General features: G+C 32.5%; 5 protein-coding genes across 5 annotated transcripts; 2 read left to right on the top strand and 3 right to left on the bottom strand.

Moving 5' to 3' along the window:
* The first annotated feature begins 16 nt into the window (after window positions 1-16).
* On the top strand, window positions 17-1,698 carry LOC137832522 (nudix hydrolase 15, mitochondrial-like). The gene is made up of 4 exons (XM_068640721.1): window positions 17-339; window positions 537-679; window positions 1,089-1,208; window positions 1,280-1,698. The coding sequence occupies exons 1-4, from the start codon at window positions 69-71 to the stop codon at window positions 1,487-1,489; spliced, it is 744 nt and encodes a 247-aa protein (XP_068496822.1). The 5' UTR covers window positions 17-68; the 3' UTR covers window positions 1,490-1,698.
* A 2,412-nt stretch (window positions 1,699-4,110) lies between these two features.
* LOC137832521 (nudix hydrolase 15, mitochondrial-like) lies at window positions 4,111-6,602 on the top strand. The gene is made up of 4 exons (XM_068640720.1): window positions 4,111-4,370; window positions 4,452-4,594; window positions 5,882-6,001; window positions 6,129-6,602. Exons 1-4 carry the CDS (start codon window positions 4,163-4,165, stop codon window positions 6,369-6,371), a joined length of 714 nt encoding a protein of 237 aa, XP_068496821.1. The 5' UTR covers window positions 4,111-4,162; the 3' UTR covers window positions 6,372-6,602.
* An 867-nt stretch (window positions 6,603-7,469) lies between these two features.
* Window positions 7,470-9,969, bottom strand: LOC137832520 (magnesium-chelatase subunit ChlI, chloroplastic). The gene is made up of 3 exons (XM_068640718.1): window positions 9,665-9,969; window positions 9,365-9,462; window positions 7,470-8,732 (listed from the first exon to the last, which is right to left on the bottom strand). The coding sequence occupies exons 1-3, from the start codon at window positions 9,765-9,767 to the stop codon at window positions 7,680-7,682; spliced, it is 1,254 nt and encodes a 417-aa protein (XP_068496819.1). The 5' UTR covers window positions 9,768-9,969; the 3' UTR covers window positions 7,470-7,679.
* A 2,263-nt stretch (window positions 9,970-12,232) lies between these two features.
* Window positions 12,233-14,397, bottom strand: LOC137832519 (tetrahydroanabasine acetyltransferase). Its single transcript, XM_068640717.1, has 2 exons — window positions 13,512-14,397; window positions 12,233-12,852 (listed from the first exon to the last, which is right to left on the bottom strand). Exons 1-2 carry the CDS (start codon window positions 14,348-14,350, stop codon window positions 12,312-12,314), a joined length of 1,380 nt encoding a protein of 459 aa, XP_068496818.1. The 5' UTR covers window positions 14,351-14,397; the 3' UTR covers window positions 12,233-12,311.
* A 5,751-nt stretch (window positions 14,398-20,148) lies between these two features.
* LOC137832517 (GDSL esterase/lipase At5g45920) lies at window positions 20,149-23,478 on the bottom strand. The gene is made up of 5 exons (XM_068640715.1): window positions 23,231-23,478; window positions 22,883-23,119; window positions 21,211-21,278; window positions 20,913-21,068; window positions 20,149-20,526 (listed from the first exon to the last, which is right to left on the bottom strand). Exons 1-5 carry the CDS (start codon window positions 23,330-23,332, stop codon window positions 20,370-20,372), a joined length of 720 nt encoding a protein of 239 aa, XP_068496816.1. The 5' UTR covers window positions 23,333-23,478; the 3' UTR covers window positions 20,149-20,369.
* Window positions 23,479-24,431: the final 953 nt, after the last annotated feature.

The raw sequence follows: 24,431 nt of genomic DNA, 5'->3' as shown, positions 1-24,431 counted from the left end.
AGCATTACAACATTATATATATGTAGTATGGCTTGTATTGTGAGAACATAGTTTTTCTCCACAAGTTCATGGATTGTTCAAACTCCAATGGAGGATCAAAGAGGCTTCTGGACTTGGCCCAACGGCTCCGCCTTTACAAGCCCCCACTACTACCTGAAGATATTTTGGATGGCGTCATGGAAGAGAAGGTTGTATCAGAATCAATCACCTCAATTGCTCAAAACACAGAAGAACTCAGATACAAGAGAGCTGCTGTTTTGATCTGCATCTTTGAAGGAGATGCTGGGGATCTCAGAGTGCTACTCACCAAACGCTCTTCCAAGCTCTCCACTTACTCGGGTCAGTTCAATTTCATACAAGTGTTTTTAAGATTTTAAATGTCGGCCAATACATGTGACCATGGTTTTGTCCTTTTTTTAAAAAAAAAAGATAGATTATCATTATATATAATGTTTCAAGAGACAAACTATTGTAACTACATTTGCAATGTAACAAAAATCTTGTGTCTATTGCATGTTGTTGACCTTGTTTTGCAGGTGAAGTGGCCTTGCCTGGCGGGAAAGCGGAGGAAGGGGACAAGGATGATAAGGACACAGCAAAAAGAGAGGCAATGGAGGAAATTGGGTTGGACCCTGAACTTGTCGATGTTGTTACTGTTCTTGAACCATTTTTCTCTAAGGTATACACTCTTTTTTACACATCTACTTGTTGGAGTAACTGATATACACATTTCGGGTCCTTAGGAATTTTGGTTTACATTTTATGGATCCGTGAACATTATATCATAGATATTTACGAAGAAACATTTATGTCTAACATACTTCAGTTATATATATATATATATATATATATATATATATATATATATATATATATATATATATATATATATATATATATATATATATATATATATATATATATATATGCTTCTAGAGGGATGCAGAATTTTGAAGCATCATATCACATGATCTTGGGTGGTTATGTATTTCTTGCTTGACAAATGAATAATGATTAACTTGAAAACTATTGATAAAAGTTTCCTCCAAGTGAAAGTTAATCTATTGCATTTTGTTTCCCTTTTGTAGTACCTCATGAGAGTGGTTCCTGTGATTGGCATTCTTCATGACAAGAAGGCATTCAAAGCTGTTCTGAATCCTGCTGAAGTAGAAGCTGTATTTGATGCACCTTTAGAAATGTTTCTCAAGGTTGACTTAGTTTTATGTATGTTTTAGTTTGTATTCATGTAGAAGTTAATGTCATTGTATATATTAATCAGGATGAAAACAGGAGCGAGAAGAAGATGCAATGGATGGGAGAGAATTATCTGATACATTTGTTTGACTATGAAATGGAGCATAAGAAATTCCTAATATGGGGTTTAACTGCTGGGATCTTAATAAGAGCAGCATCACTTGTGTACCAACGACCACCAGCTTTCATGGAGCAGAATCCTAAGTTCAAGCTTCCTCGGGATTCAACTGTGTAACTCATTTAATTTGACATTTAATATTTTAGCCCTTAACAATTCTTCATCCTACAATAATATTCATCACTACTATAGATTTCAAGATTAAGTGTTTACATGTACTCAGAAGGAAAACTATCTCAGAACTTGGAATTCGTTTTCCTACTTGCAGAATCTGTTTACTTCAAAAAATGTATCAATAATATTTAGAAACATTTGCTGAGTAAAAACTTGTTCAGCAGTAGTACGAATATTCTCTGTACCATTTTTTTTATTGAAAGCTATAAAGTTAAATGAAAATCATTAAATAAAATTTGACAACTCATATGGTATAAGACAGTGAAATTTTAGTATTTCCTTGATTTGTTTCACTGATTAACTTATAATTAAAAAAACTTACATTGATGAATGTAAATTGGAGTAATACTTTTAGTATATAGTTTGCATCTTAATTTAATTCAAATTTTCATTTAAATTATTTAAAACATTATTTAAGATTTTAAATATTATAAAATTAAAGCAAATTACATTTGAAGTCTTTATCATTTTAATTACTTTTCTAAATTATAAAATATTTTTAAGTTAACATTTTTTATTTCCATAACATAAAATTCTCTTACAATTTTATAATTATTTTAAATAAATGCAACTATTTATGAATTTATAACTACGCTCTTGTCCTGAGTTTAAAGCTAATATATATAATTAGTAATCGAAATAGTGTATTTTCATTGGATGCATATTACTTTAAAAATTATATTTGGTATGTATTTCATGTGTCATTTAGTTTTATGATTAAACAAAATAACAGGATAACTTAAAAAAATAAAAGTAATTTGTATGGTTTAACTGAAGTCGGAATGCAAAAAATGACGTGTGAAGTAAAATAATGAAAAATTCAATTTCTTAATATTTATAATAAACATTTTTATTAATTTTATAATATTTAAAGTTTTTAAATAATATTTTATATAATTATTAAATTAGGATTCGAGCTATATCCTAAAAAATATTACTCACATTTATATTTACAAATATAATATTTTTTTTAAACCATGCGATCCTCTCCATTAACATTAGATGACATTATTGGTATCAATAGCAAAAAGAATTAAGCAAAGTTTAAATTTATGAATATCAACTTTGAATCTATAATGACAAATTAATTCAGTTTGCTCACCTAATCTTATCAGATAACTAATTGTTAACTCGTCAAAAACATTTTACGACGACACGAACCTAAACACAATCACAAAATACCAAATCAAATATTAGAGTTGTTAGACATAACATATTTCTATTGAAATTATTAGTCATTTTCATATCATCACCTAATTTATCATAATCTATAAAAAAGTAATATAAGTTATATACATTTAAGTGTATTCTCCCTCAAGCTTTTGCACTACTTGTACAAACATGATTTTATGTGGAAAAGTTTTATGGACCTTACTTCAACATGTGGGGACGTTTGAAGATTGCATTTGGATATTGCTTATGCTGAAAAATTACCATTATTGTTAATATTTATTAAAATATAAGATTAAAAATATACACATAGATTTAAACAAAATAAATCAAAGCAAATTAGATCTGATCCCAAAAGGTAGACAATATCACTCACGGTTCATCCATTTTTAATTCTTAGTTATAATGTCACGACTATGGTACTCAGTCTTTTAATTATTTTAATGATTTTTCATATTTAAAGTGCCTCTATTGTTTTTCTTATGTAATTTTTTTGTTTAATGCATTTTATATACTTGAAAAATTCAAATACTCTCCAAAGATGAGTTAGTACAGCATGAAAAAGTATGTTGATAAAAAACTCTCCCATATTTAAATCAATAAACAATAAAGACACAAGATAATAGTAGTCATATAAAGATACAAGATAATAGTAGTAATGTAAGATAATAATAGTCATGTGTAAATTTTTGTAAATTGTGACCATTACACTGATTTTACAATAGTTATTGTTAGGTTATGGACCTAACCCGATGTTTGGTCATTTATGGGTCGTTTTCGACTTGTGTATCTAATATTATGAGGGAGTACAAGTAAAGGGATCTCAATCAATTAGACTTAATCATCTTTAATGACTCAATTAAGATAGAATCATGACTAAAGGTGAAGAGGTTACAATTCAGTCTATATATACCTGATTATGCTCTACAGAAAGACATCACCTAAACATCTAATAAACAACACAGGGAGTGCTCTCAACTCTTATTTCATATTATACTCATATTTATGCTCTTAGTGACTTGAGCGTTAAAGTATCATCACAGGAGGAACCCTCGTTTCCAAAAGACTTTTGAATGGAGACTACAAAAAATTCATCCAGACCGACCGACCTTAAGTTGACTATAACAATTATTATCACTTATAATCATAAATAACTGCTTAATAATTAAAATTTATTGAATTAATCATTCTACTCATAACTCAAAAATATCATTCCCGAACAATAACCGATAACCGATACTCTATAGTCTCTATAACTTTAAATTACAAAAACTAATAACAAAATTATTTTTTTATGAGGGGTAGTTACACTTACTTATAAATTCAAAATAAATTTTAAAAACGTGTTGTAATTAATTTTTTATTATAACATTTTTTATTAACATTAAAAAAGTGTTATTATAATTGTGAAAGAGAGGAGTTTGGGGGTGGGTGGGGAGGAGGAGAATGAGTGCAAACAGAGCTTCATCGAGATTACAGGCTTTGATAAATCACATCCAGTGTTCGTATTCCGCTCCCACCAACCCCAACATTTTGGATAAACCCGTCGTTTTGAGGAAGATAGCGGCAGTTCTGATCTGTGTCTTCGAAGGCGGCGATGGGAGTCTCCGGGTAATCCTCACCAAGCGCTCTTCCTCTCTCTCCACCCATTCCGGTCTCTCCCTCACTCTTTGCATTCAATGATCTTCTGTTTTTCTATTTCAATTCAAGTTTCATCTCACTGTTACGTCAGCAGGTGAAGTGGCTTTGCCAGGTGGCAAGAGGGAAGAAGGCGATGCTGACGATGTACAAACAGCGTTGAGAGAGGCCAAGGAGGAAATTGGCTTGGACCCTTCTCTTGTTTCTGTCATTACTCCTCTCCAACCCTTCCATACTACGGTACATTTCTTCCTGTTTTTAATTTCTTCTTCATCTTTTCTTCTATCAATTACATCTTCTGCTACAACGAATCTTCACTGCATCTAACTTCATTTGCTTCGGTTTAGGTTACCGATTCCTTTTTCTACTGCAAAACCCTCTTTAAAACTTCACTTAGATGCTTTCAGTTCAAATTGTTCCTGCATCTTCCTTCACTCATAAAAAAATTCTTTTAAGTCCTCATACTTAAAAAAAGCTTTTTTAAATCTCTAACACATCATTTTTAATGTAATTAAATGTTTTTAGGTGTAGAGAGTAGATGAGACAATTTATGTAACTATTACATCATATGAGTAATTAAATGTTTCAAAAACATGTAACCTGGTTTATTAGTAAATATTTCAACCCAATTGTACCAATCCATTTCTTAGATTCAGGTTATTAACCACCCTCCTGCCTGCCCACAAGTTCGAACCTTGTTGAGCTCAGGGTTCTGGTTCTGGAACAAACTTGCTTCCTTTAAATCCAAGATTCTTAATCAGATAAGTTAAGTCCTGCAATTCCAGAGTATGGTATTATTTTACTATTTTGTTTCTAGGTGTGTGCAATGAGGAGGGAGGGGGAAGAAGGTACTTCTTGTGTTTGTTTCAGTAGTTTTAAGAGTGGAAAGTGGATGCAGGAGAGGGTAAGAGCACTCTATCATTCCTTAATCCAAACAACTTCATACATCCTCACATATTCTCACAAATCCACTCCCTCTCCTCTCCCACAAATCCACTCTTCAATCCAAACACAGACTTGCCTTTGTAATTATAATATACCGAGCTAATATCAGGAGGATCTTACTAAATTTATAGTATTTAGGTTAAAGCTTCTTCAATTATGCCCTGTTTAGGTTGACTTTTAGTTTATGGGATATTTTCAATTATAAAACTCTATTATTGAGACTTCTAAAACAGGAATGCGGAGTTTTGATTAGTTTGTGAGTGCTTACTGAAAAAAATAGATGAGATAGCTTCTAAATAGTTGAAATGAGTTAGTTGGTTTTAATGTGAGAAGTTTGATACAATTTTACATTTTTAATTCATTCTATTTTCTTATCCTGAACACTCAAATTTATTCAAGCTGACTCGTGTCCTTGGAAATAAAGAAATCTTGTTAGCTTTGACACTATAGGCAAACACATAATCCAGATTTAGAGGCACACAGAGACTCAAAATCTTAATTATTTTATATTAATTAAAAATATCTTTGAGCCTTAGAATTTTCCATAACTCAATACCCTTACATAGCAGTTTTTAAGTACAGTATGGTGTCACCATAGTACCTGTGCTTGGAGTACTCACCAACAAGGATGCATTTTCGCCAATTTTAAATTCAGCTGAAGTAGAAGAAATATTTGATGTTCCATTGGAGATATTCCTCAAGGTTTGTTCTAGTGTTACTGTTCTCAAATAAAATTTTGTATACTTATTTTTCCCTGTTGAAAATTTGGGGCACTTTCTGACTTAAAAAGACAAATGAACTTAATTTCTGACATCATGGTTGAATGCAGAATGATAACAGAAGAGCTGAGGAAAGAGAATGGATGAAGGAGAAGTATCTTTCACATTATTTTGATTATGAGGTTGGGAATAAGAAGTATGTGATATGGGCTATAACTGCTTCAATCCTAATTTGGACGGCTACTCTTTTACTTCAGCGCTTCCCTGATTTTCTAGAACAGAGGCCTGCAATATGGGGAGGGATGACTGAAGGTGACAAGATCATACTGCAGAATATTTCCAAGTCCAAATAATGATTTTGGGTTTGGCTGGAAAATTTTCTTTATAAGTACTCTTGAGAAAGAGAAATAAGAAAAAAATATGAAATAAACTTCTCTGTGAATTAAAATTAACTGGCCCATAAAAATGAAATCTCTTTTTTAGGTTTGTACAACAACGACTAATATGTGTATTAGATGGATGCTTAATAATGTTTCATTGGGAATTTTATAGCCAGTTTATATACGTTGCATGTTTTGATAAAACTTTGAATTTTACACACTAAAGGAATCTTGGAGATGTAATTGTATTTACAAATCAGTGACAATTGTTGTATTCTGACGACTACTCGAATGCTTTAAGGCGATCTCTTCATAGTTGCTAAATACTCGCTTTGAAAAGAAAAAGTTGGTTAACCTTGTGTAGTTTCTTCTGGTTTTCAGTGTTACATCAGACTGCATTTTGGCAAAATTGCTCACGCAACTAATGTGGATTTTGGTGTGTGTTGAGCCTTTTTTATATAGATTTTTCTTATAAAAATGTATAGAATTGGGTTAAAGACATGGATTTTTAGTCAACATGGAAGCAACCAGTTCCAGCTTTTAATTAGTTTGTTTGCTAACCCATTTTATACTCGCCTCATTCAGTAAAACCACATCCACCAATCAAGTAAACGCAGAAGCTGTTCATATTAGCTTCTGCGTGATGTAGATCTGAATGGAAACATACGATGAAACAATTAGAAAGATGAATTCAGAGAGACACTCAGGGAGAGTGAGTGAATAAATATATGAGATTTTGAGCGAATGCAAAGCATTATAGATGTTACACTGCGTGATGAATCAACCTATTTTCAAATGCAACAGTCGTGTATATGGCACGGTGGGTGAATTTCAGTCAACGGCAAACGATACGCACATAAGCATAGAGAACGCATAAGCAAAAATACCTTCCTAATTATTTATTCGGTGTTACTCATAAATTAAAAGATAAATGTAATAACCTTTGCAATGAAACTCAAAATATGTAGGAATCCTAAAAGATTTTAACAAAAAAAAAGTAACTTTTTAAATTTTTTTCAAATTTATTCTAATATAGGAATCACAGTTGCCGAAAAAAAATAGGAATCACAGTTTGAAAACCCCAAGCTTGTGAAAGGGCTGCAGATACAGAAGAAAAATAGTGAATGACTCTTACACTTAAAAAGCTCGGAATTTCCTGTATAGGAGGAATTCATGAATCTTACTAGTGTTTAAGGACAATGAAAATCCTCTCAGGAAAGGTAAAATGTAAACAAAGTAGCTGAATACTGTAGCATAAAGACCGTGTTATAACTATGACTCTCAGCTGAAAACCTCATAAAATTTCTCAGTGACAAGTAAACCTGAGTCTATTGATTCCAAGGGATCCTTTCTAAGACGGTGTCTCAAGCAGTTGGGAATGACAGTAGCAATATCTTCTGTACTTACTTTGTCTCTTCCCTTCAGAGCAGCAAGAGCTTTTGCAGCCCTATTTGTTACAATATCTCCTCTAAGTCCATCCACATTCAATTCTGCACACACCCTGGAGATTTTCACCTTGAGATCTTGATCAATTTGAACAGAAGAAAGAATACTCCTTGCTGAGGTAATTTGGTCCTGGAGCTTGTCTTGCTCAGCTTTGTACGTATCACGAAACTCCTTTGGGTTCTTGTCAAATCGACCTCTCTCCTCCACAATCTTCACTCTGAGTTCAGCATCCCTAACAGTTCCAACTTGAGCATGCATTCCAAACCTATCCAACAGCTGTGGCCGGAGTTCCCCTTCTTCAGGGTTGCCCGAGCCAATTAGGATAAACCGTGCAGGATGTGAGATAGAAATTCCCTCTCTCTCCACTGTGTTCCAACCGGATGCAGCAGAATCTAACAACACATCCACCAAGTGATCATCCAAAAGGTTAACTTCATCAACATATAGGATTCCCCTATTAGCTTTAGCCAGTAGTCCAGGCTCAAATGCCTTGACACCCTCAGTCAGAGCTTTCTCAATGTCAATTGTGCCGCACACTCTATCTTCTGTAGCTCCCAATGGTAAATCAACCATGTTAATTTTGGTCAAGACCACAGAAAGTTCCTCTCCTTGCAGTACACGCTCTCTCACTTCAACACCCATGAATTCTGGATCTACTGGGTCTGAGTTATAGGGGTCACCAGAAACAACCTTGATTTCGGGAAGTAAATCAACCAATGACCGAACCGTTGTGGATTTCCCTGTTCCCCTGTCCCCCATGATCATGACGCCTCCAATCTTAGGATCAATCACATTAAGGAGGAGACAGAGTTTCATCTCATCCTGTCCAACTATGGCAGCAAACGGGTATACTGGTCTTTGGCTTTCTTTAGCAGCAACTCTCGGATTCTGTAAATGAAAAATTTACCGGGTTGGGTTATTGTAAAAAGCATACATACACAGTCCTTAATTTCCCAAAAATCTAGCACTAATTTTGAAAGTTAAAAAACATAAATAAACTAGTTCAACCCAATATACATTCAAATATGAACTCATTTGTATTCCTCTCATTTTCACCTTGCAATTTTCTCACAATCAACCATACTCTAAATGCGCATATGTGCAAGTGTAACAGAAACCATGTAGGCTTTATAATGTATGCACTCACAGGTAAATACTATTATTCATTTCCTGTAGAGTTTAACTTTTTTAATATCTATCTAATTGATCAACAGTGTAAAACATTTTACAGTGACACACAAAAGATGATTTCTGTTTGAAAAAATCTTTTACAATCACAGTACATGCTAGTTAAACTAAAGAAAATTATCACAATATAGTCTGAAAATCGTGCCTTCAACCCAAAATTTGTTAAAAAATCATTAAGAGTCTCAATGACTCAACGCACACGCAGAAACGAATGGAAATCTTTACAGCAATTAATCTAGAGTCCATCCATTATCTCTATATAATGCAATCCAAAACACAAACAAAGACACAGAAAGAACATCCAGACCTCAAAAACCGAATATTCTACCAACCTGTTCTACAGAGTTAACTTCAGTGGCAACACTGGAAACTGAGAACTGAGACCTTCCCTTTATTCCGTGAATTCCGATTCCTCCATAAAACTTCCGCCCTGCAAAGTCACAACAACTCAACTTAGATTCTAACAATCACACAATGCCCACAAGGACCCGCGATCCATTTCCAGCTACAAACTCCCCAAGGAGAAACAAATTCACAAATTTGGCAGAGAGAAATAACTTGTATGAAATGGGTCTGCCGCACACCCTCCAATAGAAAAAAAAAAAAAACATAGAGCTTGCAAAGCAATGTACCTGAGGTTAGAGAGAGAGTGTGAACGGAAGGCTTGGAAGAAGAAGAGAAATAGCGAGAAGGCAGAAGAGCAATTGAAGAAGTGCCCAACGTGGTGGACGCCATAGACGGAGAAGAGAAAGGAGTGTTAGCTCTGTGAAGCAGATTGTTTGTTTTGTCCTTTATCGACCATTCATAGCAGCTGGCATGCCTCCTATTGGCCTCCCAGCCTTTGGATAAGAAGATAGATAGATTTCATTCTTCTTTCTCTCTCTCCTTCTTCTTCTTCTTTTACTTACAAAATTAATTCAATTAAATTAATAATTCCTTCAAGTTTTCAAATATTTTCTTAAAATAGCATGTAATCTCACATATCAGACACTTTCTCTTAAATGGTGTATCCGTGTAGGACACGTGTATCGGTGTCGACACTCATAGGACACTCGTAAGATACTGATAAAGTGTTCAATTCAAAAAATATTTGTTAGATTTTTTGAAAATTCTAGCACGGTTCTAACATAATTTTAAAAGGTATAAATAAAATAATTTTCTAAAAACTCAAATTTATTGTATAAATTTTTATTATGATTATAAAAATAAGAAACAAATTCTTTTGAACTCGTCATGGAAAATATCTTCATGCTCCCAAAAGAATCTCAAACATACTTTTGCACATAAATATTTATTTTCAATTTATATAATTTAAAATTATAAAAATATATATTTTTGTTCGTAGCCTATATTTTAAAGATTATACGTATCCTGTATCCGTATTTGTGCTAGATAGCTCTCGCATTACATTTTTATTAAGGCCCAAAATAACTAGATCAACTTCCTAATATTCTCCTCTTAAATTAAATGCTTATGTATTTTTGTTAATAGCAAATAGAGTCTGTTACGAACATTGGGTCATTATACATACGGTAAAATTTAATAAACATGTACATTCAATTAAATTCAAAACTTGACACATAAATTGTGTGGTCATTACACTAAATATTCTTGCACAAAAGCACTGGAATTACGTGACCTTCTCTCTCTTTTTTTACTAAAAATGATATGAAAATATATATTTACGTAATAATATATATTGCATGGCCTTCTTATTTTCCATTCATTTGAACCTGAATTCATGGACCCTAAGGCAATCCCAGCAAACCTGGAAGTCAATTTCAAATGGATTAGATGCAAGATGGAAGAAATTGCTTACAGAAGGGACAAAGGGTTTATGTTCTCCAATCATGTCACTACAATGGGTGATAATAAAGAATAAAGTTTGATACCAATGTTGAAAAATGAAGTGTTATTTTAAGGATCTCTCACATTTCTTTTTTCTCTTTTTATCATGCATATTTTTCATCACTTGTAAGGTTCTTTTCTATTTTTTCTTTTCGAATATTCAATACCTTCACTTATGCTTTCCTTCATTTCAGATCCATATGAAACTTGTGTTGTAATATTGGGTTCGGTGGATAAAGTATTAAATACATACAAATAAAACGTATGATTAAATCAATAGTAAATTAAGTAAACTAAGAATGAACTAAGGTGAATTCGATATTTGTAGGAGTGAGATTTTAGTGAGGTACAATTACGGTCATCAGTATATCTACAGATCCTCAGATTTTGAACCATTTTTTTTTTCGATATAACTTGTTTTTAATCATATAACACCACTGCACCGTATGAAACTATTTATGCTTTTTATACAGATTTGACTGTTTCAAACTAAACAAAAATAGAATAAGTAATCAATTCGTTAATAAAATAAAAATCAATGGTTGGTGTCAACACATTCATAATGATGAATGTCTAAGCAATATAATTACTACTTTTTTAATTACTTTGACATTTTGAGATCAATTATTTATTTTAAAACATAGATTTATTTTTAGTCAAAGATGTCTCTTAACTACAATATCTATCACGTATTTCCAACCAATTTTAACTATTTTAGTAATTAATGTATTTTAACCATTTTAGTAATTAATGTTTTTGTTTGTTTTATTGGAGATCTCGCATCAATTAGAGATTAAAGTATTTTATAATATACAAATGAGTGCAAATCTCATATTATAAATCGATTTTATGAGATTTTAGGTTGAATTAAATTTAAAGTTTACCTCTTAATATGACATCATAGTCATTTTGAACATATTCTAAAGATTATTTGTTAGATTTATCAAATCATTATCGAAACACTTATAATATATTGTCTCACACACGAACTATCGAATCATCCATAATATATTATTATCTCAACTTTATTAAAAGTTAATAGATTTTTTTTATTAATTCTATATATCTATGTTAACAAACCTTCCATAATATATTGTGAACTCTTCTTTATGAAAAATATATAATTTTCTTTTATTAAGACCATTTCGATATATATATGGACTCGATCGACCCAAAGTGACCCAAAGTTTTATTTTACTATTGAATCCCATCATATTATGTTATATTATCAAAACTCTTTCTTTTTATTCTAAAACTGCTGTTTTTTAGTTTTGTTTAAATGAAGTCTACTCATATTTATCATTTATAATTTTTAGAATCTGAATTTTAATTCTTTATATATAATTAAACAATTATTATTATAATGATTACCTTTTTATTCTTGGATATAAAACCTTGATCTTACATACAAGTTTTGTTTGAACAAGATTTTTATAAGTCTTGACTTGTGTGTTGGGTAGTGGAAAGCAGTTGCATGGCTTGTCTGAAAGCAGGCAATGCAGAGTCTCTGAGAGTGACCAAAACCTTGAAGCCATCTTTGTTGTGAGCAGAAGCAGTTGAATAAGGCAAAAAGAAACAAGGCTCAACACTCCCAAGCAGGTTCCTCCCAAGGGGCAAAACAGTAACTGGGCCTCCCCACCCAAAATCCACAGTTGAATGCCCCAAATGCCTCCAATCAGTGAAGCCACTCACCTCTCTTCCTGCTGTTATCCCATCACCAAAATGCAGCTCCTGATAATCTATGTACGACTGCACATACTCATCACTCACATTACTTTTACTCTTTTTTATCAGCTCTGCAGTTTCCCAAATGGGTCTCTCTATCAACTCCTTCGCACTCATCACCACGTACATTGGAACACAACCATTGCCCCAATACCCATCAGGGATTGCTGCCTTCACCACTCTCCGTATGTTAATTGAATATGCAAACTTCACCTTCTCCTCACCATGGATTCCAGAGGTCCTCACCCTGTCACCAACAGTCTTCATATCATCGTCAAAACTTTCAATTCTAATACTACTTCGCACATCTCTCCACGTTATTAGAAACAAGGGACAATTCAACCAAACGGAACAAAAAAAGACTTGTGTATCTATCTATGAAGCTCGGATACTCACTTTCGACATTCGTATGACACTTGTAGGACACGTATTTATAAAGTGTCTAATTTAAAAAGTATTTGTTAGATTTCTAACAATTTTAATAACGTTCTAACACAATTTAAAAAAAATATATTAATTTTTAAAAATTTAATTTTTTTTTTATAAATTATTATTATGATTATAAAAATAAAAAACAAATTCTTGTAAATAATCTGAAACATATTATATTACGTATATAAATCTTTATTGTTAATTTATATAATTTATAACTATATAATATATAGATCCAGAAATTTTTTTAAGATCGCCCTATTTAAGTGGATGTGGATGCAACTGAACCAGATTTATAAAATTAAGTTACTTTATGAAATAATTTGAGAGTAAAGCCAATCTTATCTTATAGTACTATATAAGTATCTACTCCTTTACTAAAAAATATCAAACTATGTTATTTGTCCTTCTAATGAATTTTACTCATGCAGATGTTAACTCTTAAAAATTAATTTAAACTAATGTGACACTTACTTGGCTCTCCAAATGTAGGCTCCAAGAGCCTCAAAAACGGTGAAGTTCAACCCAGATTGCTCCGACAAGGATCTCTTCAACATGTGCATGCTCTCATCCTTCACATGAAAGCATTCTCTCGCAACCCTACCAACACCCTCTTCGTACGGCAAAGCCCCTTTTTCCAAACGCAGAAACTCGTCGATCAACGCTGAATCCACTCTTGGCGGCTCCCTGGGACCCAACAACCTGTCACGCTCCCACACCGTCTCCACCGTCATCCGCGCGGCCCCACGCGCCAGCTCCGCCACCGCGTTGAAGAAGAGCGTGCCACCCATGCCGTCGCACAGCGAATGGTGAATGGCGGCGCCAAGGACGAACCCACCACACGCGAAGACCGTCACCTGGAGTATGCAGGGGTGCTCCAGCCCCTCCTCGGGACCCGGGTCGGGCACCAACTGCTCCGCGAGAGGCGAGGCCGGGTCGTCCAGGTGGTTGACGGAGTGGAGGGTGCAGTCGGCGGAGGCGCGGACGAGGGGGACGCCCTGGCCAGCGGCACACCAGAGTTCGAGGCGGTGGGGGGAGGTTGGGCGGCGGCGAAGCATGGCGGCGAGGGGGTAGAATTGGGTTAGCGCGTGGGAGAGGGAGGAGGAGATGACGTGGAAGGGGTCGAGGGTGGTTGGTGCAGCGGTTGAAGTGTAGACGCGGAGGTAACGGAAGGTGAGGTGGAGGTTGGGGTCCGTGTCCAGGTGGGAGAGAGGGAGGGAGTGATCCTGAAGGAAGGGAGGGTGAGAAGGCATTATGACACTGTGCTCTGACCTTTTTACCCTTTCCATGTTTTTTCTCTGATCTTCTTCCATTCTTCTTCTTTCTGCTTCTTTTATGGTTGAGGTTTTGGAGTTTTAATTCATTGTTCTCAACAAAAACAAAAATAGATATAGGTAATGATATAATAATTATATTTTTCAATTTTTTAAATATAGAATTGACATAAGAAACTGGTATAAATTTATGAAATTTTAAAATCTAAAAATCCTCCATAATTAAAATTTAATTTTTAAAGCTGGAAGGCATGCAAGAGGAAGTAGAAGAAGATAGGGGACGTGGAGCATGCTGCATCCCATGTTCTCACCAAACACACTACGCACCAACCCCACACTCATAATCAGATCATTCACCTCTTCTAAACTCTTAAATATGTTCCATGGATACACAAATATAACACCTTACTAACTAATTCATACTTTTTCTAATCAAGTTAATAAAAAAATGCATTATTTTTAACAAATTTCCATTCATCATATACATGTTTTTATATTTAAATAGTTGTATCGATAAAAATAAATAAAAAACAGTAAATACTGTTATTGATAGTAAAAAAGTTATGATACTAATAATGTTATATTAAAAATATAAGAACTTTAAATTTGATGGAAAAATTTAAAACGATATTTGAATCAAACTATAGTTCCTTTTTGACATAATGTGTATCAAATTCAAAATTTAATAACTCGGATTAAAAATTATTATAATTCTAATAGTATTACATGATAATATGTTAAAAGATAAAATTATAATAAAATAAAAATTGTAATATTGAAAAGGTCGTGTTATTTAACAAAAAAAAATATATTTATAAAACCTCTAAAAAATATATTTCTTTTTGTAATTTATATTTTTAATGTATAAGAGAGTGATCAACATGATAAAAATTAAAATAAAATAAATAAATAATAAAATAGTAAACTGATAGAAAGAGACAAATAAACAAGAATAGTAAAATACTTAAAATATATTTAATAATTACAAGGTGAAAAAGTAAAAATCTAAACAAATTTACAAGGTGAAAGATAAAAGTCTAAACAAATCAAAATTCAATAATAAGTAGGTGATATTTTCAAAAGAGTGATTTTATCTAATCATTAAACAAATTATTCTAATTTTATCATCGGAACACTTTATAGATATGCACTTGCTAAAAATAACCTTTGAACAAGAAGTCAAGAATTGGTCATGAGTTGAGTGAGAGAATACATCCAAACAACAACTGAAAATGAACTCCAGTAGTTCTGATACTTAGAAGCCCAATAAGAATCCGAAAGATCAAGAAGAGAAAAAAAAACTAATTGTTTCTTAAACCAGTAAAAACAAGAGTAATTTAATTCTTTGACTGTGTAAAACCAACTCTTTGGGATCAACAAAAACTGACGCAAAGAAAGTAGCGCGTCACTAGCTTTTTGATGTCTCTTTCTTTCTCAAACAATGGCAATGACGAAAGAGGGCAAATATTTTAGTTTTTGAACATGTAAAAAAGAATGATGAAATCTTGACAGCATGAGAAGGGTTATGGATTTATGGTATCTGAGTTGCTTTTTGATTATGTCCCGAGGCATGTCTGGAAAGTTGACAGGGTGATAAATGACAAAGTATGGGGATTATTTGGAAGTCTGCAGGAGTCAGCAGGAGCCAATAGAAGTGAAGAAATGAAGAATAGAAGTAGAATTTGGTAATGTGGTGTTGTCCTAGTATTCACCCAGTCATCAAACTACCAAAAACCATCATCACTGGATGGGAACACAACAAAATTATTTTAGATGAGTTTGAGAGCTTGGAATTTTCCTAAACTCATACTAAAATATAACTCTCAATTTCTCTCACACCTCCTAATCTCTCGCTATAAATACTTTCTACCTCTGCACCGTCTCACACATTCTCGTACACACACACATTATTCATTCCGTCAACATGTTCAAATCCAAACCCTTCTTCTTCTTCTGCCTTGTGTTTCTGCTCCTCTTATTAACCACTGAATCTCGTCCACTCCAAACTCCACTTACTTTCAACACCTTTCTACCCCAACGTTCAAGCTACGGAGCCCAGGCCCGTTCTAATGTCAGGCTCGTCTTCTCCGAATTTCAAGAAAGCCCACTTAAGCCTGCAAGACTTGCCCCTCAAGGCCCAGACCCAAAGCACCATTGATAAACTCTAGGAGTTTAGCGATTGGAGAAGACAAAATCTTTCTGCGCCTTTCGTATTTTCTTTCTGCACCCCCTGTACTTTCAAAAATAACAAATTATCTTATATTTTATTGACTTTTTCTTATATTAAATGGAATTATCTCAACGTTTGGGTTGCTTGCTATTGGTAAGGGAGAGAAATTAGTTCGTTGCTCTACGTACTAATAATTTAAGTTTTCCTTAAAAATAATAATTTACACAATATGTATAATAAATTATGGGTGCATTTAGGTATATGACTTGATTAAATAATTTTATTTTTAGCTCTTTGAGTAAGTACGGTGAATGTATAATTCTGGTTTCTACATTGCAATTTGAGTTAATTAAATTCCTCAAGTATTCTTATCATTTACAATAACGTCAACCATATTGATTTGTTCATAATGAATGCAACTCTTTTATTGTCTGTTGCTGTTGGAAATACAACAATTAAAGTTATATTTTATGCCATTATAATCCATTATTTTTCATCGATGCACGTGTTAAAATGAATTAGGAATGTAAGTATATTTTATTATGATAAAAATTTATGGTAAAACTTCAACTCACACGGTTGGAAATACAACTGAGTTAAAAGTATAGATTGAATATACGTGAAAAAAGTTTACTAATATATTAAAAAAAGACATGAGTATTGAAATTTTACTATATTCTCTTTTCTATACAAAAAATCGCCAACACTTAATTCATTAAGAAAATTCGTCTAAATTATTTACCTATAATCACTTTTCTTTTAAAATTCAATCAAATAATAAACTTTACAAATCAATAATTTAAATGTCTTAATAAAATCATGACGTTCTATGATAATATTAGTATTTTATATTTATTCTTTGTTATATCGAGTATCTTTTGGTGTGTAAATTAAATTTATTAATATTGCATAAAGTTATAATGAGACACACACAATTCAATTAATTATGGGTGGTCTGATAACGGTCTGATAGCGGGTGGTCTGGTAAGTCCAACAAACATCTGGATAGACTCAAAATGGTTCTAATATCATACTATGAAGTAGATTTTAAGTTTAATTTAATCTTATAAAACTGGTTTATGAGGTTGAGATTTGCACTTATATATAATAAAACACTCTTACCTCTACTCGACGTGGTATCTTCAAAAATTAATGTAGTTAAACTTGTTAAACTGAAAGTATAGACTCATAATATCCAAGATTAAAAAAATGAAGCCAAATTATTAAACCCATTTTGCACCCAAGAAATGGCTAAAAAAGGCATGATGCATATTCAGAAGATGACGACAGAAACAAAAGGCCGAAGGAATCGAAATAGCGCCTAGTCAAACGTTGCAAACGACAAAGCGTTTTTTTGTCGAAAAGGAAAATTTAAAGTATTTGTAATCGTGTTTAGCAAAGTGATGGATGATGATACGTGTAAACCACGTTAGCACAAGAACCATGATTGCATGATGCACGAGCACATATGATAGATAGCTGGCTTTATATGCTTTCGTTCTTTAACATGTCGTATGCTAATTAATTTGCAATCTTTTTGACAAAGCATGGATTTAATTATATATATGATAATTATGTAGTCCAAGTAGGTTTCAAATCTAATCAGAACGGGTTATAAACGTATTAAGAAAACCGTTTAATGTAAAAACGTAAAAAAAAAGTTTCTTGATACTCCGCTTAAAAAAAATGGAATCTTGACTTATATGAAGACTTCACGTAGTTAGATACGTGAAAACTTCACTTTAAAAAAAGTTAAAATTATCATATGAAGATTATTTTAAAAAATAAAAATAAAATCATTTTATTAATATAAACTTTTTAATAAGAAGAAAATAAAAAATACTAAAGTAGTCATTTTAGTAACAACTTATTTTCTTCACAATGAAATTGTACCTCCAAATACAACTTATCAAATTTTATTTTTGTAAAGATTACCCAAACCAGTAAATTCTAAAAATAATTGCACCGTTTTCATGAAAAATCAACAAAAGAAAGTGCAAAGAAAACTCCACTTACTAGTGGAGGTAAATTTCCTTCTCAGTGTTAGGTGCTTTATCATTTTGGTATATTATTGAAGGCCATTTTGATTGGTATTGAAGTTAGACTAGGTGCATAGTTGAATGATGGTGATGCATTGCTTTATTTTCACCTCCCTTCATTTTTTAAAGCAGATATCAACTAAATAAATAATAACTGAAAACGTCTTATTTTTTTGTTCTATCAAAGAAGCATTCAGAATAAAACATCTCATAAAAGTTTTTAATTTTTTTTTAATAAAACATTTCAGAATATTTTTAAGTATTATGTTTCTATAGTGAATATTTCAGACTATAGTGAATTTATTTTCATTATTATATTATTATAAATAGGAGGTGCGTAAATAAAAAACAGAAATCCAGGAAGCAATTTTCCATGGAAAATGTTCTTAGAACACAAACCTTTAACCTAAAATAATTGAATCAATTTGGTCCATGTGCTTACACATTTTAATTGTGAAGTTACGTGTATATGGTTGGGTTGCAACTACATGTTACGTTGTTTGTGGCTAAGAAAATTGTTGAGAGAGTTTAAAAAGAGCTAGAAGGAGATATAAACTACTACTTCCAGCAGTGAACAAAATATATCAACTAAATCAAATTAGTTTATATCTAAACTCAACTTTAAAATAATTTTATAAAATTGAACCGTATAATAGTTTTATACGAACTGATTTATATCATAGTCTAGTTGAATTAAATTTATTTAAACTATTTTAAATTGATTTTGAACAATTTTAATTATTTAAATTATTATTATATTAATACAAATATAATTTTAAAACATGTTTCTTTGTTTATAAGTCATACTTTAATTCAATTTTATTTACAAAAAAAATTATTCTTAAAACATAAACTAAAACAGAAGTGCAGTTTAATATATATTTTTTCTAAATAATTAAGTCTTCAAGTATCAAAATTTTAACAATGCTAATTATTGTTTCATTAAAAGAATACATGTTTTAAAAAAGGAAAACGAAACCATTTGATGCAAAATTGGATATTTTGTGTAAATTCTTAGATAATTTTTTATTTAAGAAAAGAACATTAAAAATAATACCGGAAATTGAAAGAAAATAAAGCATTGTAATTAACAAAGATAAAATGTTGAGTCACTAAGAAGTATTTTTCTAGACTGTTATATCTTCTTAGGTATCATCAACATTTATCATCAATATTATGTCTATTTAATATTGTAATTTAATATTTATGCAATAGTTACAGGATTTTTAATGTAAATTGTAAAATATACAACTCATTGAAGCAAGGTATTTTTTTTTCTATCTTTTTATAATCTAGATCTCATACTTATAAGATTAAATAAGATTTTGAATCATAAAAATTAAAAAAAAAAATCTTTTTATATTTTGAAAAAATAAATTATATATAAATATTATAAAACTTCTGTAAGGAAAATTTTCCAAAAAATAACTCAAAATTAAGTCTATAATACTCATAAAACTGAGGTTTACAAACACAATAAGAATTGATATAAGTTTACTTTTATTTATTAACATACATTATAGAGTAATTAATTAATTCAGCATAACAAGTAGTATACATTTCGTGTTTTTATTAGCACTAATTCCAGATGAGACTCATTTGACCTTGATGATCTGAAAACCAGAAAGTTGACCAATGTGAACGTATCTTGCATTATACAAACACTTCATATATTAGGTCATTCACATTCAAGCCGATAAAATGAAAAGTTACTACAAAAAATACATATTGTTTTCCACATAATAGAGCTACAAACAAAAGGACGATCAAAATACTATGGGTAATACTGTATCAATAAAAGCACCATAACCCCAAAAAGACACTCCTTTTGTAATGCATCGTTCTGTTACTACAGAAAAGCTTTGAGGGGGTCATTAGGGTCAATATCAGCAATAAGTGGGAGATCAACTGCTATAGATTCCAGACTCAACCCTTCGTCTCTCAGCTTTGTCATTACTTCCTCAAAAACAACTTCATTGCCACTTTCAGTCAGATGCAAACCATCACTACATTTCAGTCACCAAAACCATAAATTCATACCGAATCAAAGATATAAATAATCACACATATCACTCTTCGATTCATAATCTTAGAAAAAAACAAGACACAACTCAGCAATCAAAACCTCATAACTCTCTTAAATATGTATGCTGTAATGACAATTCAAAGCACATTTAGAAAGTATAAATAAGATTGTGAGAGAGAAATAATAGTTATAGTTTATAACAGTAAAATACGACACAAAAGGTGTACAACATATATGACAAGACAAAATCATCATCTTTGTCGGCATTTAAAAAATTTAAGTGGAAACTATAGTAAAAAGTACAAGATATAGAAAGATGCAAAAAATGATGTAAGAGAAAACAAAAAGGTAAAACTTTTGTGAGACCTTAGATAATCTCTTTTCCGGTGTTGCATTTTGTTCCATAGATCAACCACAGGTATCCCACATTCTCCAGCCACCGCAATGCATGCTCTACCATACTCACCAGCTGCTTCATTTGTCCTTTCAGAAAGACCCTGTGGATTTTCTACATACGGATGTCTACAATGCATTTATGGAAATTAATTTATTCAGGTTTAACCTCTATTCTACTGTATCTGTATCTCTACCTGTATCATATAAAGGGAGAGAATCCAATAGAATCAGTAGCAATATGAAGAACAAAGGGCCAATAAAACATTACCTACAACGTAGATCCTCATCAATTGGAGGAGGAGTTATGAGGAGAACAGAAGTTGTGGGCCATCGCTTCTACATTTGAAAGGAAAACTTGCAATATTTAATTGAAACAGACATGTGTTGATGTAACATGCACGTATATTGATGTTACCAACATTGAATTGAAATGTATAAGTTGGTCCTAGTCTACCCGGTCAACAAAAAGCTACACATGATGTAGAAAAAAAGTGAGGCAGGGTTCTTGGTCATGCCTTTTATGATAACTTTCACCCTAAATGCAGCAGATAATGGATGACAAAAACATGGAGTCAGACAAGTACAAAAAATGAAACAGAGGTAAAGTCCAGAAGCATGCAAGAGGACTGAATGCCTGGATCATCTAATTCTCAAAGAAATTAAATTTCTTTTAATTATTCTTTTATCGACTTCAATAAAATATTATGCATGCATTCCACATGCCTTATATTTTTAGCTTACATTTCGACCACTAATTTAAGAACCCTTTTATGATGCAGTTACAATGTTTTGTTCCTTTAAAATGAGAGATGCATAAAGCAAACACAAAAACTAAAGGCATGTTCACACGTAATTTGAATTAAGATGGCTCTTATAGTTGAATGTGTAGGCAAGGACAGATACATCCTTATTTAGTTTATTGCTTTACACATCTACACATCTTATCACTTGAGAGGAATTAAATTCTTATTACTTGTACTCCATTGCTGGCATCTACTTTTCTCTACAACATCCTTTCAAACTTTTGGCGATCAATATAGTCCATACGTTCATTCTACACATGTATCTTCCCATTAAACTAAAAAATACTCATATCATACAACAAGTGTAAGCATTCATTACACCGTGTCCCGCGCAAGGCTCAATAACCTTCCTCTTTCGTGGGCCACGTCATTAGCCACTAAGAAAACTGAAGTGTGAAACCGTTTGTACCAAGTAACTTTTGGTAAGAGATGATGATGTCTTGGTCCTTAAGGAGAAGCACCAAATTCTTGCAGTCCTAAATGCGGGTCTTCCACGTAATCCTATTTAACATTCATACCTAACAGCTCATAGTCGACCGAGCAGAATAATATAATTGCATGGAAGCCACAGAAAAGACACGAGAAAGAAGACACGAAAGGGTTTTGGTCGTGAAAACAGCGTAGGCTCCCTTCAACTAACACTTCTCAGTTTCCCCAAAAGAAAACCAATAAAAAATTGGACCTTTACACAAAGGTCTCGTGCAAACTCCACTGCCATGGGAGAAAAAAAAATCATAAAAAAGCAAAGGAGGGCCCCTTTTGACAGGGTAACATGATCAAGTGGCAAAGAAAACCAAACACATTTCCCATTCCCACGGCGTCGCACGTGTGAGACCAGAAACCACCTCTCATTTCTCAATTCTGACCACCCAAGACAAACAAAATCATCATAACATTCTACCCCACCAAAACTCAAATAATTAACCCCCCTCTACGACATGCAACATAATACAACAAAACCACGCTTATCAACCCGCAATAGTCAAAACTCTAAAATAAATAAATAAAAACTTTCCACATCTCTTAAAAACAGTGCCACTGTGTTAGTGACACTTTTTCTGGGTTTCAACACCATACAACTTTTCCCTTGATCATTTATTCTAAAACACTTGCTAACTGCAACAGAGGCTAATTTACCTTGAAGAAGGAAACAATGGAATGAAGGTTCCGCTTGTATTCATGGAGAGGCACGTGCTGAAAAGCAGAACATCTATCAGGAAGGCAAGCGTCGTTGGCCCCAAAGAAAACAGTCACAGCAATAGGCGCTGTTTCAGTTCCACCGTCACCGCCCTGTGACGCCGGGAAAACCCTCTCCAACACCTTCAACGCCCACCGCGTGTTGTACCCGCTGTAACCTCTCAGCACCACATCGGCCTGGACAACAACAACCCCATTTGCAAAAAAAGTGAACTTTACCATGGAATGTTCAAACTGACAAAAAATGAAACAACAGGGTTGGTTATTAGTTAAGGGCAGAAGGAATACCGTCCGAGAGAAATGGTGGGCGAGAGAAGCACCCCAGCCACCTGGTGAGAAAGAGTCTTCGGTGATTGAATCACCGAAGAGGTAAATCTTTGGCCTTGTCATGTTTTTTGGTGAGAGGAAAAGAGTGGTTTTGTTAGGTGCGGGTGAAGAAGAAGAGAGTAGCGAGTGGAGAATGCAGATTGGATTGCGTTTGGGGTGCTACGATGTTGATGCATTTGGGATTAAATAAAGCTGACAATGGTTTTTAGGTTTGGGTGGAAAAAGGCTGCAAATATTTAAATGCACCCAATTCATTGCATTGCACTAAAAAGGCATGTGCTGACAGAGACACTGCCAGGGGCGGCGAGCGACAGGGACAGATGGGGCTCGCCACTTCTCACTTTTTTAACGTTATTTCATTTATTTAGTTATTTCAAATTTTTATAATTTTTAATTAATTTTTAACTAACATGAATGTTATATTACCGGTTCTTGTTTACTAACATTAATGATATGGTTTATGGTATAATAAATATTACAGTTTTAACATTAATGACGTGGTTTATGGTATAATAAATATTACAGTTTTCTATATTTTAAGATATAGTTATTTTTTCTTTCCAAAAAAACGTAGTTTTTCCTTATTTAATATTACCTTTCATCGTACAAGAAATTTTTATCTTAACCATAAAAAATATACTGCCGTTCTTTAAAATATATAGATATTTTAAAATAAAGTTAAAATCTGGGATTATTAGCTATTATTAATCAGTTTAATAATTTTTTCAGTATTAATAAATTAAGTATTTACATCCAATGACGATAAAAATGTATTTATTTATAACTTATAATTGAAAGTAATATATTCTTTAATAAGAAGGTTCTGTAAGATGATATATTATTGTAATAATTATTTTATGAGATATCCCTGTTACACTACAAATATTTATTATATTTTAATCACCCCTTTAAGTATTGTAACTAACGTTTCAAATAGATTTTGAATGATATTCACAGACTTCTATCTTGTATTAGTCATTAATTAACTAACTTTAGTTAATAATTTAGATACCATTAAAATTCCCCGATCCTTTTTGAATGTTTGTTTTAAGATATTCACATATGACGTGGCTCATTCAACATTTTTTGTGCCGTCCTAGCCCCTTGGATAATAGTTTTGGGATAAAAAACCAAGTTTTGGGTGCAACTTCAATCCATAAGG

Source organism: Phaseolus vulgaris, chromosome 6 (genome assembly GCF_000499845.2).
Source record: "Phaseolus vulgaris cultivar G19833 chromosome 6, P. vulgaris v2.0, whole genome shotgun sequence".
Classification (NCBI taxonomy): Eukaryota; Viridiplantae; Streptophyta; class Magnoliopsida; order Fabales; family Fabaceae; genus Phaseolus; species Phaseolus vulgaris.
Note: the sequence above shows the minus strand (reverse complement) of the source record. Positions and strands in the feature narration are given on the sequence as shown.

Excerpts from the sequence above, each read along its gene's own strand:
- LOC137832522 (XM_068640721.1), top strand. The coding sequence starts at position 69 with ATGGATTGTTCAAACTCCAATGGAGGATCAAAGAGGCTTCTGGACTTG. Across the intron at positions 680-1,088 it reads TTGAACCATTTTTCTCTAAG|TACCTCATGAGAGTGGTTCC; the intron begins GTATACACTCTT and ends TCCCTTTTGTAG. Across the intron at positions 1,209-1,279 it reads CTTTAGAAATGTTTCTCAAG|GATGAAAACAGGAGCGAGAA; the intron begins GTTGACTTAGTT and ends TATATTAATCAG.
- LOC137832521 (XM_068640720.1), top strand. The coding sequence starts at position 4,163 with ATGAGTGCAAACAGAGCTTCATCGAGATTACAGGCTTTGATAAATCAC. Across the intron at positions 4,371-4,451 it reads CTCTCTCTCCACCCATTCCG|GTGAAGTGGCTTTGCCAGGT; the intron begins GTCTCTCCCTCA and ends TTACGTCAGCAG. Across the intron at positions 6,002-6,128 it reads CATTGGAGATATTCCTCAAG|AATGATAACAGAAGAGCTGA; the intron begins GTTTGTTCTAGT and ends GGTTGAATGCAG.
- LOC137832520 (XM_068640718.1), bottom strand. The coding sequence starts at position 9,767 with ATGGCGTCCACCACGTTGGGCACTTCTTCAATTGCTCTTCTGCCTTCT. Across the intron at positions 9,463-9,664 it reads CACTCTCTCTCTAACCTCAG|GGCGGAAGTTTTATGGAGGA; the intron begins GTACATTGCTTT and ends GTGACTTTGCAG. Across the intron at positions 8,733-9,364 it reads AAGTTAACTCTGTAGAACAG|AATCCGAGAGTTGCTGCTAA; the intron begins GTTGGTAGAATA and ends TTTCATTTACAG.
- LOC137832519 (XM_068640717.1), bottom strand. The coding sequence starts at position 14,350 with ATGGAAGAAGATCAGAGAAAAAACATGGAAAGGGTAAAAAGGTCAGAG. Across the intron at positions 12,853-13,511 it reads GCCTACATTTGGAGAGCCAA|GGTGAGGACCTCTGGAATCC; the intron begins GTAAGTGTCACA and ends TGTTGGTGACAG.
- LOC137832517 (XM_068640715.1), bottom strand. The coding sequence starts at position 23,332 with ATGACAAGGCCAAAGATTTACCTCTTCGGTGATTCAATCACCGAAGAC. Across the intron at positions 23,120-23,230 it reads CCCACCATTTCTCTCGGACG|GCCGATGTGGTGCTGAGAGG; the intron begins GTATTCCTTCTG and ends GTTGTTGTCCAG. Across the intron at positions 21,279-22,882 it reads CCATTGTTTCCTTCTTCAAG|AAGCGATGGCCCACAACTTC; the intron begins GTAAATTAGCCT and ends TTTCAAATGTAG.